The sequence below is a fragment of the Sprattus sprattus genome (assembly GCF_963457725.1).
Source record: "Sprattus sprattus genome assembly, chromosome: 8".
In the NCBI taxonomy this organism is placed as follows: Eukaryota; Metazoa; Chordata; class Actinopteri; order Clupeiformes; family Clupeidae; genus Sprattus; species Sprattus sprattus.
In genome coordinates, this window is record NC_137927.1 from 7,784,848 (window position 1) to 7,803,109 (window position 18,262).

General features: G+C 45.4%; 1 protein-coding gene across 1 annotated transcript; it reads left to right on the plus strand.

Annotated features, from left to right (window-relative positions):
• The first annotated feature begins 425 nt into the window (after positions 1–425).
• ulk3 (unc-51 like kinase 3) lies at positions 426–17,559 on the plus strand. Its single transcript, XM_080843252.1, has 17 exons — positions 426–482; positions 726–913; positions 997–1,137; positions 1,219–1,339; positions 1,457–1,552; positions 1,652–1,795; positions 2,139–2,221; positions 2,966–3,121; positions 4,074–4,179; positions 4,595–4,635; positions 5,644–5,746; positions 6,282–6,346; positions 6,678–6,756; positions 9,431–9,471; positions 12,062–12,109; positions 13,642–13,705; positions 17,356–17,559. Exons 2-17 carry the CDS (start codon positions 815–817, stop codon positions 17,370–17,372), a joined length of 1,404 nt encoding a protein of 467 aa, XP_080699378.1. The 5' UTR covers positions 426–482; positions 726–814; the 3' UTR covers positions 17,373–17,559.
• Positions 17,560–18,262: the final 703 nt, after the last annotated feature.

Here is an 18,262-nt window from a genome sequence, read left to right on the forward strand (position 1 = left end):
AACAGGGTCACAGCGACATCTTATGGACAAATCCCTAGACTCCAGGTCAAGATTGGGAGATGCAAAGCAACCCTGCGTGCACAAGAAATAATGTAGCACTTAAATGGTTGTCATTTTATGGTCCACTCCTTTCATTAAATAGGCTATAGTAACGAGAAAATTGATATTTTACGAGGTATTGATATGGTAGTATAAAAAACATTACGTAGCCGATATCATTTGCTAAACAGGTAAACTAATGAAATGTGCTTGACCTTACATTGAAAATCTATCGCTACTTGACTTGAAATGATGAAAAATGGGCGTCATCGCTGGTTTACTGTCAGCTTCAAGTGGAGTTGCAGTACTACATCCAATCACTAGTGGGCAATAGTTTATTTGAGGTAGATTTGGAGCCTCGGTTGACAGCACGCATGCACAGAAGAAGGAAATGTAAACAAGTGTGCCATTCATCAACTGTGCTGTTGAATAAAGCATTAGAGGTATGCTATTGACTGGTTGATCTGGTGTTTGGATGGTGGCAATGTAATATTGTGCATATTGAACTTACAGTAGAAAGTCCTAGTGTTTCTGGTGTACACTTTCGAATTCAATGGACCTGTCATTTTACCATTAGCTACATATAAATAGGGTAGTAGTCGAAGAGGTGTGTTGCTGTTGGTACTACTTTACTGCCTTATCAGGAGTAGGCTATGACACGTAGACGTTTATTTATATACTTTCAGTTTCATACAATCCCCGTGAGATTGTTCCACCAATATAATTTGGGCTGAAAGCTTGCTGTTTGCACTGGTTGTTGGATGCTTCCGACGGTATGGCTACGAGTTTCGCACCGCCGAAGCTCGCTGACTTCATTCTCACCGAGAAACTTGGAAGTGGTACCTACGCGACTGTTTATAAAGCGTACCGGAAGGTTGGTTGCGTTCACGCTTTGTTTTTATGTGTTTGTAACGGCATGCATTACAATTAATTCATTTAAACACCCCGTGTGGCCAGATGGACAGTCGCGAGGTTGTGGCCGTGAAGGTGGTCTCGAAGAAGAGTCTGAACAAGAGCTCAATGGAAAACCTGCTCACGGAGATTGAGATCCTGAAAACCGTTCGCCATCCCCACATAGTCCAGTTGAAAGACTTTCAGGTATGATCTTGAATCAAAACAAACTTCAGTTAACCACTTGCTCGCATTTTGGCTTAAGGTGTTCTTCCTCATTCTCCACAGTGGGACACCGAGAACATCTACTTGATTCTGGAGTGGTGCTCTGGTGGTGACCTGTCGCGTTTCATCCGAAGCCGACGCATCTTACCAGAGAGAGTGGCACGTCGGTTCCTACAGCAAATAGGTAGGAAGTAGCTTTTGTGGTGAAACCACTATCAGTAAAACATAATAAGATAATTAGTTTGCCAGTTTTGAGATTCACTGGTTGGGTCCTCAAATTGATTGGCCCTTGTGTGTTTAGCGTGTGCCCTTCAGTTTCTGAATGAACGGAATATCTCTCACCTGGACCTCAAGCCACAGAACATCCTACTGAGTGGAAGTGTTCTTAAACTGGCAGGTAGGCCTTTCGCAAAAACCCATTACAAACCCATTCTACAGGACACACACACACACACACAGCAGTAATATTCGATTAATGTATTATTTGCCCTGGCAGACTTTGGCTTTGCCCAGTACATGTCTCCGTGGGATGAGCAGAGTGCTCTGCGGGGTTCTCCGCTCTACATGGCTCCGGAGATGGTGTGCCGGAGGCAGTATGATGCCCGCGTAGACCTGTGGTCAGTGGGGGTCATCCTGTACGGTGAGAGCCTGCCCCCAGCAGATCAAAACCCTTTTATAAACCCATAGACAGTAATGACATTACAGGAGAGGAATCACTTAATAAGCCATTTACATTAACAGAGACTATTAATGGATTTTTTGGTAATCTTTAGTCTGTCCTATGTTTGAAGAAGAAGGAACAAAGCATGGGTTTTTAGTAATTCAGTAATCCATTCAACTTCACTTTTACATTTATTGGCTTGCATTTACAAAATGAAAATAACCCAGTTGGTAGCTTTGTTACTCTTTCTGTCAGGAACAAGGACTCTGCAGCATCTTATGTCATCCTCAATCCCTTTCTGTATCTGCTGTCTTTATGGCAGAGGCCTTATTTGGGCGACCGCCGTTTGCGTCCCGCTCTTATGCTGAACTGGAAGACAAAATACGCAGTGACAGGCCTATTGAGGTGAGACTCATTTTTAGTTGCTATGGTATTCGTAAAGGTTGTGTCAAAACGCACGAACTTTGTAAGAGTGGCATCTTCAGCATTTAAAAAAAACTTCTTACAACGATCACTAGATGGCGATCATGTTCACAATTAGGTTGTACAAGCTGTGATTTGTGTCCTCTTCACCACTGTCTGATCATTTTGACATTATTCTTGTAAATATTTTGTAATATTGAGTGTTTTTTACTTTTTTACCCCTTGAACCCACATCTGTTTTGTAATTTTGGATAGATTAAGACACAACATTATCATTATGATGAACTGCATATGAATGTGTTAATATATGGATGGACATATGGATGTTTTAGGTCAGTTTAGTGTTTATTTACACTCCTGCTGTTGTGTGTGTGTGTGTGTGTGTGTGTGTGTGTGCGTGTGCATGTGTGCATGTTTATCTGTGTGTGTGTGTGTGTGTGTGTGTGTGTGTGTGTGTGTGTGTGTGTGTGTGTGTGTGTGTGTGTGTGTGTGTGTGTGTGTGCGTGCGTGCGTGCTTCTTTATCTGTGTGTGTGTGTGCATTCCTGTTTATTTATTTATTTATTTATTTGTGTGTGTGTGTGTGTGTGTGTGTGTGTGTGTGTGTGTGTGTGTGTGTGTGTGTGTGCTTGCGTGCGTCTTTATCTGTGTGTGTGTGTGTGCAATCCTGTTTATTTATTTGTGTGTGTGTGTGTGTGTTTATCTGTGTGTGTGTCCTCCCTCCTCAGTTACCTGTCGGTGCGCGAGTATCCAGAGACTGCAGAGACCTGCTGCCGAGACTGCTGGAGAGAGACCCTGGCACTCGCATCACCTTTCCCCAGTTCTTCAGTCACCCCTTTGTGGACCTAGAGCACATGCCCAGCAGTGAAAGCCTGGGGAAGGCGGTGAGAACCGTGGGCAGAGGGTTGGGTTGGGTACCAAGGGAGAGCACTCTGGTCTGGGTTGTGTTAAATAGGTCTTTCCCCAGGGTGGAAGGGAGGGGGTCAAGAATTGTCTTTTAAAAGCTTTCACACTTCATATTAGGTGCCCTCAGAGACAGTGTAGGTTATATCTGATTAGTCAGCTGTGCGTTAGTAGTGCACCATGTTACAAGTTGCTCTTGGGTTTCATGTAAGGGACGTGTATTAATATGCACTCAGATGAAAAATACATAGTATTGTGTATTACTCTGTAATAGGGCAGTTCATATTTGTGCTAAAAGTGAGTTCTGGCTGGTGAAAGAAACTTTGTTCTGTGACTAAGTCACAATCCTATTCTGCCCAGAGCATTTATTGCCTTGCCAAACTTGATGTCATATTTGGCAACACACTGGACCTTCACACTTGTTTGATCTGGCTTGAATTTTCTTACTTGACTCGTTTGTTCCCCGCATGTTTGGGTTCAGAGAAGGGTGGGTGGGTGGGGGTCTGCAAGCAGGGGAGGGGTCCCGCCAGCTGACAGCCAGGGATGGTCTTGCTGATAGATGGTGTGAAGTTCATTAGTTTACGTTTGACAGAGTGAGGATGTTATAGACTGAGGGGAATGCTGTGGTGGTCTTAGTGAACTATATGTGGGAGTGAACTATGATTGGGTGTTTCCTTTTAATGCATCTAGAATGAAAGGATGTGTGTGGTGAGTTTTAAAATGAAATTTAAAGGAAATGTCCAAGGCAACTGTACAAAACTACAAAACTACTCGCTCACACACATACTCATGCTCTTTCTTGTTTTCTTTTCTCATTTATTCACACATAATTAACTGCACATTCTCACTGTCTCCCTCTCTGTCGCACACGCACACGCACACGAAACGCACACACACACACACTTTCTTACAGTTCACTACTCTGTCTTTCAGAAAGCGCTGGTGCTTCAAGCTGTGCAGAAAGACCAGACAGGAGAGCGAGCAGCAGCTCTGTCTCTCTACTGCAGCGCACTTGAGTATTTTGTCCCCGCCATCCACTGTAAGTGGCAGAGCTCTTTACACACACACACACACACACTCACAGACACACACACACACACACACACACACACACGCACACACACCACACACACACACACACACACACACACACACACACACACACACACACACATACATTCAGAAGGACATGTATGCACACACAAAGCAAATGATACATTAGTAAGCACAAAACTCACACAGACACACACACACTTGTTTAACTTTCCTGACAGTTTGCAGTTTAGAGTTAAAACGGTCTAATTGAAAACCTTTCCCTCATTTAAGGACAGCACAGACCCAACACCTCAGCTCTTACCCACATGCAGACACACACACGGCCCCAGGCTTGATGCGTGAGAGAGCTTTAACATGCCCTTGGTCCTGTCTGATGTGTGTCCTGTGTTTGTCCCCAGATGAGACGGACAGACAGAGGAAGGAGGCGCTGAGACAGAAGGTGAGAATGCAGAAAGCATCAGCACGCACCTTTTAATCACTGGACAGTCAGTGTGTTTGGAGAAGGTTTAACTCGAGGAATGGAGAGTCCCTAAACCCTGAGACGAGGATATGAACGATATGAACCGGATGTCTCTGTAGCCCATGTGTGAGGTCCCTATCGTACCGCAGGCAGACCTTCTCACTCAGTTACCACCACAGCAGTTTGTTTGAGCTGCTGTCCACTTTGAGGGTTTCCAGTCTGTGCTGTTTCTGTTTAAGAATCATACATCTCTGTTTGAAATACTGATGGTCTAAAGAGTATATAGGGTTACAGCTAGTTCAGTTTGAGGAAGTGATTGTATACATCTGGACAGCTTTTGAAGACACATTACATAGGTTTTGGCAACATAATTGCAGGCACCACTGCTCTTAAAGCTGTTCTTACGACTCATACCACACATCTACACAGTGAATAGCCTGGACGGCTAGTGGGAATCACAGATCTTTTATATGACCATATTCCATCAAAAATACTAGAAAGATGAAAAAAAAGGTAACCTACTGACAAGAACATACCTTACAGAAGTGTATAAACATGCGTGATGTAAGGTATCTACCAATCTTGCTATCAAGAGTCAAATTTTGCAGGTTTTGTAACCTGTAACGTAAAGTCTGTGAAAAACTTGGCAAGTCACGTCAGCAGGAATTTCAAGCTCATTAAGTACCAAGAATGGACTTGTGTGTGTGTGTGTGTGTGTGTGTGTGTGTGTGTGTGTGTTTGACTGTTCTGTCTCTGAGACACACACACACACACACACACACACACACACACACACAAACACACACAGACACAATCTGTGTAATGTGCACATCAGCGCAGAATTAAGACTCTGTAGATGAGCTGTTTAAAACCCTGAGGTGTTAGAGGAGGCTTATTTACCTTAAGCCAGTCCAGCAGGCCTGGGCACTCTGAGCCCTAAGACCCTCAGCAGGGAATGACCAGCCCCCGGGGGGATTTCCCTTGCAGGTGAAGCAGTACGTGTCCCGCGCAGAGGAGCTCAAAGCCCTGGTGGCCTCCGATAACAGAATCAGCTTTGAGGAGCGCAGCTCTGCCAGAGACATACTGAGAGGTAAACACTGTTGGCGTTTTTTTTATGTTATACGTCACGTGTTTGGATTGTATGAATTTTGACTAATTTGAAGATGATGGTGAGTGTTTAGGTAAGGGCAATTTTCTTGTTGACACAAATGGGAAGTTAAAGCAAAGTAAAAGATAAAACACTGCCTGATGTTTAGCTTTTCTTTTAGTGTCATTTCTGTGAACAATAATAAAGATAGAGCCAGGTGACGTGTCATCCTCTGCCTGTGTGTGTGTGTCTGTGTGTGTGTGTGTGTGTGTGTGTGTGTGTGTGTGTGTGTGTGTGTGTGTGTGTGTGTGTGTGTGTGTGTCTGTGTGTGTGTGTGTGTGTGTGTGTGTGTGTGTGTGTCTATGTGTGTCTATGTGTGTCTGTGTGTGTGTGTGTGTGTGTGTGTGTGTGTGTGTGTGTGTGTGTGTGTGTGTGTGTGTGTGTGTGTGTGTGTGTGTGTGTGTGTGTCTATGTGTGTCTGTGTGTGTGTGTGTGTGTGTGTGTGTGTGTGTGTGTGTGTGTGTGTGTGTGTGTATAGAGATGTCTCGGGACCAGCCTCGGCTGCTGGCTGCGCTGGATCTGGCCTCTGCAGCCATAGCCAAGGTGAGTCAGGCCCACTGGACTTGAAAGGGGGAAACGGGGGTGTGGGTGTTAGATTCTAGAAGGGAAAATCTTGTGGGACTCAGAGGTAGGTGTGTGTCTGTGTGCGTGTGTCTGTGTGTAGCACGTTTACCTGTGTATTGTTTGACATGGTATACTTTCTGTCCTCTGTATGAGGATCTGACTCATGTGTTTGTAAGGACATGCGTATATGTGAGTGCCTCTTGTGGCTTATGCAAAGCTGTCTGTCTATATGTGGACAATATATATGTGAACTATTTATATATTTAGATATATGTATGAGTGTGTGTGATCCCTCTGTGTTCTGACACAGGAGGAGATGGGTGAGGAGGACTACGACACACTGGACCTGTACCAGCAAAGCCTGGGAGAAATGCTGTTGGCACTCGCAGGTACCACGTTTTAACAATTGCCTGTGTACAGAGTCTAACGACCATCATGGATTTAAACTCTCACACACACACACACACATACACACACACACACACACACACACACACACTGGCTCTCTCTACTCCACCATTACAGAAACACACTCATAATGTATGCATCTGTATCTGTTCTGTATCAAACCATAGCCATGATCTCAGAGTCTTTGCCTGAGTCTAGTCTATTCCCTGCTTGAAACCCTCAGTATTCTTCACACAGATTATTGCTAACACATGTGTGCGTACATGCTCTCTGCCTGCTCTCACTGAGCGAACAGTAATTTGTCGAGAGTTAGAAAGCACAGTGTTACTTTTTACCACCTGCTCTGTAGTTGTCAGTGTCTGGTCAATGCGAAAAGAGAGGACAGTTTGCTGTACCACCCACAGGGAATTCCATAGAGTAGAATGGAGCCCTGTGTGTTTGTGTTAAAACTGTGTATTAATGATCAGCTACATGCTAATAGGTAAAGATGTACAAGCACTTAGAGCTCATGTTGTGTCTGATTTTATGGACTTCACATGTCTCTCTGATCAGGTCTCAAGCCTCTGAGGTCATCAGCAAGCGACTTTTACTGTATTTGACAGCTACCCAGAGACCTGCTGACTCCAGATCAGGGTCAGATCAGGGCCAGAGACAGCTGTCTTTTGGGGTAGTTGTGTGCGGTGTGTGTCCCGTAGGCAGCCACAGAGAAAGTGAGTCATGGTGCAGTTGAACAGGACTCCAGGGCCTGCAGCCATCACGTGGCGGGCCAGTCACAGCTCCTCTGCTCTGTTTCTCTCTGTCCTCTGCTCTTCTCTTCTCTGCTTTTCTCCCATGCTGTTTTCTCCATATATGCTCTCTCTCTCCCCCCTCTCTCTGTCTCCACCTCCCCTCTCTTTCTCTCCCCCCCCCTCTCTCTTTCTTTCTCTCCCCTCTGTCTCTCTCTCTCTCTCCCCTCTCTCTCTCTCTCACTCTCTCCATGGCCTGGCCTTTATTAACGTTGGCTCCATATGACCTCACACAGGAGATGGGCCTAATGGCAGAGAGGAGGTTGGCTCAGGAGCCAGATGTGTGTGTGTGTGTGTGTGTGTGTGTGTGTGTGTGTGTGTGTGTGTGTGTGTGTGTGTGTGTGTGTGTGAGAGAGAGAGAGAGAGAAAGAGAGAGATCAAGAGAGAGAGTGTATGTATGTGAAAGAGTGTGTGTGTGTGTGTGTGTGTGTCTGTGTGTGAGAGGGAGAAAGAGAGAGATCGAGTGTATGTATGTGAAAGAGTGTGTGTGTGTGTGAGTGTGAGAGAGAGAGAGAGAGAGAGAGAGAGAGAGAGAGAGAGTGTATGTATGTATGTGAAAGAGTGTGTGTGTGTGTGTGTGTGTGTGTGTGAGAGAGAGAGAGAGAGGGCATGCATGTGTATGTAAGCTTTATGTATAATAAGGACTGATGGGGTGAAGGAGACATTGAGCTCTGTCTGTGTGTTTGTACATGTACGTGTGCATGTTTGATAGAGTGTCTGAGAACTTTGTATGTGTGTGTGAGTGTGTGTGTATGTGCGCGTGCGTGTGTGTGTGAGCTGCACTCAGGCCCTGGGTGCCAACTCCGCGTGTGTGGTATTCCACCAGTACCATCTGGTTCCCATCGAGCGCGCTCAGTTCGCTTCTCAATGTTATTACACTTCTGGAAACAAATAAAAACTATTATCTCTCGGAGAGGCACGGGGGCCTGGACCCTCCTGCCGGGATCAAGACAGCTCTGGACTGTGGCACGTTAGCACGGTGGGAGGCAAGGGGAGAGAGAGAGAGGGGGGGGGGGGGGGGGAGAAAGAGAGAGAAAAAGAAAGGAGAGAGAGGGGAGATAGAGGGGCGAGAGTGAGTGAGAGTGGAGAGAGAGAGAGGGGGGGGGGAGTGAGTGAGAGGGGAAAGAGAATGAGAGGGGTGAGAGAGAATGAGAGGGGGGAGAGAGAATGAGAGGGGGGAGAGAGAAAGAGAGACATAGAGAGAGACAGAGAGAGAGAGAGAGGGGGGACAGAGCATAGACATATATAGGTCTATATATATGTCTATGGGACAGAGTGAGTGAGAGGGGGGAGAGACAATGAGAGGGGAGAGAGAGAGAGAGAGAGAGGGGACAGAGAGAGGGGACAGAGAGAGTGAGAGGGGGGAGAGACAATGAGAGGGGGAGATAGAGAGGGAATTACAGAATGAGACACAAAACAAGGGAAGGCGGGAGAGGGAGAGTGCAGAGAATGAGAAACAGAGGGGAATAGAAAGCAAGAGAATTTCCAAAAAAGAGAGGGAGAGTTAGTGATGTTGTATATAGTTACATGTATATATTTAGTCCCGTAGATCATATATAGTTACATGTATATATTTAGTCCCGTAGATCATATATAGTTACATAGATTTTCACTGAAGCCTCACTTCATTTGACTTGAAGCCTCAATTTGCTGGATATTTTCTCTCCCTAAAGGCTTTCTAGTTAGGAAATACCGTTTGTTTTTATTCCCCCTGCTCTAGAAATGATTCGTCTCTGACATGACTGTACTGTGATGGATCTGTTTGTAGTAATGCCATTTATAGAATAACATGTATGATGTATGTGTCTATTTAAACTCATCCCAACCCTTTCTCTTCCCCTCTCTCCTCTTCATCCTTCCTTCCCCCCAGCTGAAAACCAGGGCCGCAAGAGAGAGCTTCTGCACAGTGAGGTAAGAGTGTGTGTGTGTGTGTGCGTGCGTGTGTGTCTGCATGTGTGCATGTTGCTATATATATCTGTGTGTTTGCTTGCATGTATACAATTGTGTGTGTGTGAGTGTGCATGAGTACAACTGTGTGTGTGTGTGTGTGTGTGTGTGTGTGTGTGTGTGTGCTTGTAAGAGAGAGAAAGAGAGAGAGAGAGTGCTAAAGCAAGAGCAAGAGCAAGCACCTCTAACCCTACACCTGGGGGCGTGTAAATCTGTCTCAACCAACCTCTACCACTATAAACACATATATCTCTCTCACCCCACGCCCCAGAACAACACACACACACACACACACCCCTCCCTGATGCGAATCTTAGGCGCACACACACACACACACACACACACACACACACACACACACACACACACACACACAGTGACTGACTCACACCTGGGAGCGGGGGGCTGAGGGAGTCCTGAATTGGAGCTAATAATGCCATACATCACTGCCAGTGCACTTAAATGCAGATAAATCACCAGGCCAGCCCGGGGCCTCACCACAGCCACACAGCTGGAAGAGGGGCACCATGGGAAAAGAGGCCCAAACAGCAACAGAGGGGTGGGGGAGGGGCGGAGGAAGGGCTCATTCCTGCCGTATCTTATTAATGGAGGTTTAACACAACAATGTGAAGAGATCACAGTGTGGTACTGTTAATTGTGCATGGATTGGCATAGTTATAGTATGTGTTCACACATCAGTTCATGTGGTTCTTTAAGTTGTATTTTAAAAGCCCATTTTAAATGATCTAACCAAGACAGAACAAGACAGAACATTATTAAGACAAGAAGTAGCACTTCAATTAAATCATGGCGTGAATTAAAGATGCCTAATTGTAAGTGCCAAATTAAAAAGATGATTTAATTGAAGTGCTACTTCTTGATAAAACATTTGGGAATATGAGTATAATTACGTTCAATTTGGCACATACAATTAGGCATCTTTAATTCACGGCATGATTTAAAACAGCTAAATCCACCATGCAGTGTTTATGAACACCATCACGCTGTGTTTATGACTGTTTAGGCGGTTATGAACTTTCTCTTAGTCCTTGGCTGACCTGAAGTTGATCTGGCCAGATTGGATGTGTTGAAGAATGTGGATGAAGAGCGGCTCTCTTCCCTGCTGTCGGTGCTGACTGTCTTCTGAGCACTCCGGCTTAAGCTGCCCAGAGCCATAGGCAGATTATTCACCATAAAACAGAGATGAATATATTTATGCTCCATATGTGTCATCTGCTTAGAGACATACATACGTGGCCTTACAGGCCTGCCTGACTTTTAAATGATATTCCTACACATGGCGTACACGCTAATGCGTAAGTGGACTCAGCTGTCAGTTCTTAATGTATGTTCGGTTTGTGTGTGTGAGTGTGTATGGCTGTGTGCATGTGGGTTTGTAAGGGTGTGTGCGCGTTGGAAGTGTGTGTGTGTGCATGTGGGTGTGTGTGTGTGTGTGTGGGTGTGTGTGTGTGCATGTGGGTGTGTGTGTGTGTGTGTGTGTGTGTGTGTGTGTGTGTGTGTGTGTGTGTGTGCGAGCTCTGATGTGCTGAGGCCTGGGCTGGGAGGCTTTGGCAGCATCAGCAGGAGATTAAAGCCAGGCACAGGACAGCAGAGCAGCGGAGCAGGAGCTGAGACTGAGGGTGAGGCTGAGGCTGAGACTCCCCAGCCGCCTGAGTGAATACTGAATACTGCAGCAGAGATTCATGCTAATCTGAAGTATCTGTGTATGTAGAGGCTAATGCTTCGAGAGACAGGGAAGGAGGCACACAGGGTTGTATGGGAGAGGCATGAAAAAATATGAACAAGAAGAAGAGAGCGAGAGAGATACTTAGCAGTACGTCTCTTTCACATTACTCTTTTACATTCTTTTCCTCTTCTCCTCTCCACATCTCTCCTGTCCTCTCCTCTCCTCTCCACATCTTTTCTCTCCTCTCCTCTCCTCATCTCTCCTCTCCACATCCCATCTCACATCTCTCCTCTCCTCGTCTCTCCACATCTCTCCTCTCCTCTCCTCTCCACATCACATCTCTCATCTCTCCTCTTCACACCTCTCCTCTCCCCTCCACATCTCTCCTCTCCTCTCCTCTCCTCTCCTCTCCTCCCCACATCTCATCTCACCTCTCCTTTGCTCTCCACAACTTTCCTCTCCTCTCCGTAGCCCTGACCCTCCTGTAACCCTGCCCATACCCTTCAGTGAGTTTTCCTCATGTGTGATCAATGCATCAACCATCCTGACCACATATAACTAAGCTGTACCGAGCCCTCGGCCTGGCTGTCCACTCAAGGTCGCTGTGCGAGTGTTTGTGGGTGCGTTTGACAGCCTAGAGTCCAGCTTGTGGTGGGTTCACCCTGACAATAGCCTTGTTCAGGGCTTCTGGCTGGACAAATTATTCTGTGTGCATCTTATTTATCACTGCGTCCTTGCCTGTCGCGCTGGACCCATCTCAGAGATGGGAGACGTGGCTGAAATATGAGGGGGTGAACACACAGGGCACAGTGCCGCACAGGATTGAGGGGGAGGTGTGAATTGATTGCCATCCTTTTTCCCTTCCAGATTAAAAGTCTTATGACCAGAGCAGAGTACCTGAAGAAGAACATGAAGGTGAGCCTTGTTTTGGTATTCCACACACACACACACACACACACACACTGACAGTAGGACAGTCACAGTGTTTAAAGCCCTGTCAGTAAGAATAAAGCTGTCTGTCCTATGGGCCAGTTTTACATTGCCGTATAAGTGATGGTTCCATCCTCACACGTGTAGCGCACAGTGGCTCTGCGGGGTCTACGAGGGGTCACTCAGGGTTTGCACACACTAACGTGATATGGACAAGCTTGTGTGCCGGCCGGTTACGACATTTTACAAGCTCAATACAGTCTTTATTACAGCCCATTGGTTGTCTGGGAATTCCCCACCACCTTCACTGCATTTCATTTGCTCAGTTAGTCTGGCGAACTACGCAATGGCGGTCCACTTCAGTCACGTAATTGGACACTCCAGTTGACGGTCTTTGCATCCCGTTTTCAATTGAATCACTGAGAGCATTTAGATGCACACTATAAAAACAGATTATTAGTGGTTTTGTAGTAAGACTATCTGGTTATTTTTCGTGCTCATGTAAACGGAATAAACTGATATTTGTTAAAGGTTTTTGAAAAACCCGTTTAACACACCTATTTGGTTACGTAGTCCTGGTTAGTTTAAATCCCCCAATGGCGCGCCAGGTAGCCAATAGCCAGTTTGTGATTGGCTCCAAGGATCCTTACAATGCTGAACTAACTTTGTATAGCCGCCTCGCCAGACTGAGTTTGAAGGCAAAATCAAATTGGCCGGAAAAAGAGGGGCGGGACTTCCCAGACAAGTCCATTGGAGCATCTGCTTATACAATGGGTTATTACAGTTATTACAATATTAACAATATTTACAAGTTATGACAATAGTTATCGCAATATTGAACTGAACTCCACACCACCACTCTATAAGCACCATTGTTCTCATCACTGCACTGTCTACCGTACTTTATTGACCATGTAATTTCGCTAGTAATATTTTGCCCACACTGAACCACCTACACTGTTTAAATAATGTTACTGTGCATACAACCAACTGGACAAATGTTTTCTATACTTTGCATACATAAACAAATGTACATATGCTGTTCATACTGTACATACAACCTCACATATGCACTCTATTCTCTAATTCTGTCCAATTCACCTTTGTATATACATATTTCAAATATTGACATACATATATATAGATATATAATATTTATATATTGTAGCTCTCCACTGTCATTGTACACAGTGTCAGATAGAGCATCACTTTTGCTGTTTTGTTTACTTTACCTGCACTAATCTGTAAATAATAATCTATTTTGCACTTCTGAATATATGCCAACTGCATTTCATTGGCTGTACTCACAATGCACGATGACATTAAAGTTGAATGTAATCTTAACTAATCTACAAGTTTGCATCTTTTTGTACAAGGGGATTTATTTTCCCTCTGTATCTTAGTAAATGATGGCGTTTGCTACCTCTAACGAGCTCTACTGTGTGTGTGTGTGTGTGTGTGTGTGTGTGTGTGTGTGTGTGTGTGTGTGTGTGTGTGTGTATGTGTGTGTGCTGTAGATGAGAGAGACACAGACGTACGTGTCATTGGACCGAGAGCCGCTGTCTGAGTCTGTCAGGACATGTAAGTACACAGCAGCAGTGCAGACTAGCTTAGAAAAACAGTTAGAAAACAATCATCTCTACACTCCTCTGCTCCCCCTGTCCATGGCCTACCAGGTTCATTTTCCTCCTGCTCACGTGTAAGCTGTTTATTTGCGGGCCTTGGTTCCTGTATGTCTGTGTTTACCCCTTCAATGTTGTTGGTTACCAATTATTTTGCTAATAGATACATTTCTGGGACCAGTTAAAGGGCTTAAGAGTAGGCCAAGTAGTGGTTACGCTGCTTATCTCACTCTCAGTGAGATGACCTCATCCTCGTTCCGCCACCCTTGCTTTTAAGGGTAGTGTATTCCTTTCCCAAAGATTTACAATGTTTACCAGGTTGGAGTAGTTCTGTGGTCACTCTCTAAAATAAAAGCATGATCTCATCTAAAAGCAATAAACAATGTTCTAGTCTTTAACGGGCTATTAACGTGCTAGTTAATGGAACTCTCTTAAGAGTCTATTACCCCTTGCTTCATTCACTTGCTCTGGGAAATGTGTGTGTATGTAGGTTTATGTGGATGTGTGACTGGGGATGAAGTGACCTAGACTAAAACTAAGCCGCACAAGTATCTGGTGTCATACCTTTATTAGTAAAGTACCTTTAAGACATCCGTAACTGCCGCAGGCATTGAGTTCAGTCTAAGGGTTGGTGTGAGGATTTAGGCAGACTTTCTGAGGGCTTGTTTTTCCTCTCGCTTGTTAAACATGAGCCTTCTCTCTTGCCGTAGTGGCCTCCCAGAGGGAGCATCTGGCTCTTTGGTTTCAGCTCTGTGCCGAGAGGGTAACGGTGTCAGCCAGCGAAAAGCCACCTGGTGAAAGTGTCTGCTCAGCTCAGTCCTGCACACACACACACACACACACACACACACAAACACACTCACAGATACACTTGTTACACTTGTGCTCGTGCTCGTGCTCCAAAACATTCATACTCACAAATACACACAAAGGCATTCAAAATCACACGTTTGAACACACGCACACGCACACGCACACGCACACGCACACGCACACGCACACGCACACGCACACGCACACGCACACGCACACGCACACACACACACACACACACACACACACACACACACACACACACACACACACACACACACACACACACACACACACACACACACACACACACAGCTGGCTTTCAGCCCAAGAAGAATGGCTCAGCTTAGCTAGGCCTAACCCACACCCACAAACTCTCACACTCTCACACTCACTCACTCACTCTTTCTCGCTTTCTCTCTCTCTCTCTCTCTCTCCCTCTCTCTCCCTCTCTCTCCCTCTCTATCGCTCTCTCACACACACACACACACACACACACACACACACACACACACACACATGCCTCTGGCAGTCAGCCTAAGAAGAGAAAGCCTCTAACCTTCAGCTCAGATCTGGACTCATGCCACTTCCTGCAAAAAAACATCCACACTCAGCCATCAGGAGCATACATGTGTGTGTGTGTGTTTGTGTGTGTGTGTGTGTGAGAGAGAGAGAAAGAGAGAGCAGTTAAGTTAAAGGTGCATTAAGGATTAATAGCTATTCGCTAAAGGTATGCTAGCAGCTAAAACTAACGAAATCTCTTTAAATGTGCTGACTTTGACATTATGACAAACTAATTACTCAACGACTGTCCTTACACAGTCAAACATCAATCATGTGCAACACAAGACTAAGCAAGACGGCAAATAAGCTACTTACTAGATCGGCAGAAGGTAATCAAAGTCAGGTCGGCGGGCATCGGCAAAACTACAGAACGCAGTTATATGCCTATCGACCCTGCTATGCCATTGGCACGGACGCAATTCTCCATATTAAAAGTCATTGTAGCGCCCCAATTTTTTTTAAGCTGTTATTTTAAGGTTAAGCTGCTTATCCTAACCCTAATCCTGAAGCATAATTGTTGCATATTGTGCCTTTAAGGCTTCAGTAGAGAAAGAAAACTACATGCTCAACAAAGACTACTAAAAGTGAATGAAACAGCTACAGCTCCATGATCTTTTTCCACTCCTTCCCCAGTTCATTCCATATCAAGCACTTATCTGAATTATAATCTTTTTTCACCTCTTCCCGGTTTATTCCATATCAAGCGCTTATTGGAATTGTTCCTGGAGAAGCACAGATGCTGTCACATTTTACAGCCTTTCCAGGCACTATTTACTCAGCATAGTAATGCACACCGTCTGGCATCTCACACCCACAAACACACACCAGTCAGCTGGCCACTACTAGCCTCTTAAGCCGTGAGTGTGTGTTTGTGTTGTGTCGTGCTGAGCATGGTAGACGTGTCAGCGTCGTTACCTAAACACAACAGTGCGAGTGTGAACTCACGGGTGGTATGTTGGCGTCATTTCCTCAGACACAACTGGTGTGAGCTGGGTTTGGTAGAACAAAAGGCTTATGGTCTGGGAGGCAGATACACAGGCCCCTGGACAGTCAGTCCCAAACGCAGCGTAACAAGACGTAACAACGGCACTCACACGGTTGTTTAACTTGCAAAATCCCAAAAGGAATTTCTTGGAATCCAGCCAGCTAAAGGACAACATGCGGGACTTCTTGTTGGGCTGTTCAAGCTTCATGGCCAGTAAACCTCTCCAGATTCACAAGATGCAGACTCACACACACACAAGATTCAGACTCAGACACAAGATTCAGAGTCACACACACAAGAATCAGATTCACACACAAGATTCAGATTCACACACACGAATCAGACACACACAAGATTCAGACTCACACACAAGGATCAGACACACACAAGATTCAGACTCACACACAAGGATCAGACGCACACAAAATAATCAGACGCACACACAAGAATCAGACGCACACAAAAGAATCAGACTCACACACGAGAATCAGACTCACAAACAAGATGTGCGCAAACAAAGCACCAGGGTGTGTTCCAGTGTTCAGCAAAGATCTAAAAGGAAACATCTCATTTCAACTCTTGGTGCCTTAAGTGCATCTCAAATGACCTCTGATTTTTTTAAAATATTTGTACGAGGGGCTGATGAACCTCCTACTGTAACACCCCTGCCAGCCTGTACTGTTTGAATCAAATGATGTGTGTGACAGGGAGCAGTTATATTGATCATATACGTAATTCATCATGTAATGATCAATACCATGGTGGGATCAATAGTCAATAGTCACAAGTTTTCCACACCCCAGCAATCCTTTAGTGTTTCTGTGACGGAACATGACATGATGGTGTTTAGTCAGGCATGAGGTTAAGAGTGTGAAAATTCCACTAACATGGATGGCCCCTCTTAAGAGGCCCCTGTGGCGCCCAGAAGTGTGTGTGTGTGTGTGTGTGTTTGAGTGTGTGTGTGTGTGTGTGTGTGTGTGTGTGTGTGTGTGTGTGTGTGTGTGTGTGTGTGTGTGTGTGTGTGTGTGAGTGTGAGTGTGTGTGAGTGTGAGTGTGAGTGTGAGTGTGAGTGTGAGTGTGAGTGTGAGTGTGTGTGTGTGTGTGTGTGTGTGTGTGTGTGTGTGTGTGTGTGTGAACCTTTCGGAGCTCAGCTCTCCTGCATCAGTCTGTGATCTGTCATCACTGTTGTTGTTGCCTTCACAGCACCCGTGGCTCTAACCCATCCGTTCTCCTTCCCTCCCTCTCAGCCTGCTGTCTCCAGTGACCACAGCCTCTTCACCATAGTGACGGGAACATTCTGAGTGCCATCACCCTAAGCCTCACCTATCCTGAATCCCAGCCTGGCTTTGGACACCAGCGGACCTTCTTCTTTAGCCCGCTGGGTCTGTGCTCTGTGTTCTGTGGGAAGCACTTTCACTGACTAACTGTGGAGTAGATTTGGTTTAGTTTAGGACTGGGCTGAATTGATGTCCATTATATCAATTATCCATCAATTATCTATGAATACCAAGTATTACGGTACTTTACCTCGACCAGTGCAAGCCCAAACTGTCTGGTAAACTTGCTGTCTGCTGTTTAATGGGGCACTTTTACTGTCAGTCAGGCGGGGGATGGGGTCCTCTCCTGCTGAAGAGGATGCAGCACATGTAAACAGAAAGGGAACTACTTCAGTAGATTTAATGGGTCTTTTGGATCTCCTCTCCCTCTCAACACACACACACATGCACACACACACACACACACACACACACACACACACACACACACACACACACACACACACACTCGCACTCGCACACACACAAACTCTCTCTCTCACTGTCTCACACGAACACACACAAACTCTCTCTCTCTCTCACTGTCTCACACACACACACATGCACACACACTGTACACACATACACACATAGCATTTATACTGTACACATACACCGTACACTTAGCCTGACGATGTCATACTCATAATTCTTGTCAGAATATTAGTCTGATACTGCTCCATTGAGCTGTGATTTTGGGGCGTGTTTCAACAAAAAATGCCTCTCCGCTCAATTGGATACCTAGAACCAATCAGAGCAACGTAGTATGACCATCTGATAGCTACAATAAACTTTTACCGGATCCCGTAGGAAGGACGGCAAAAACATATTTTCGATC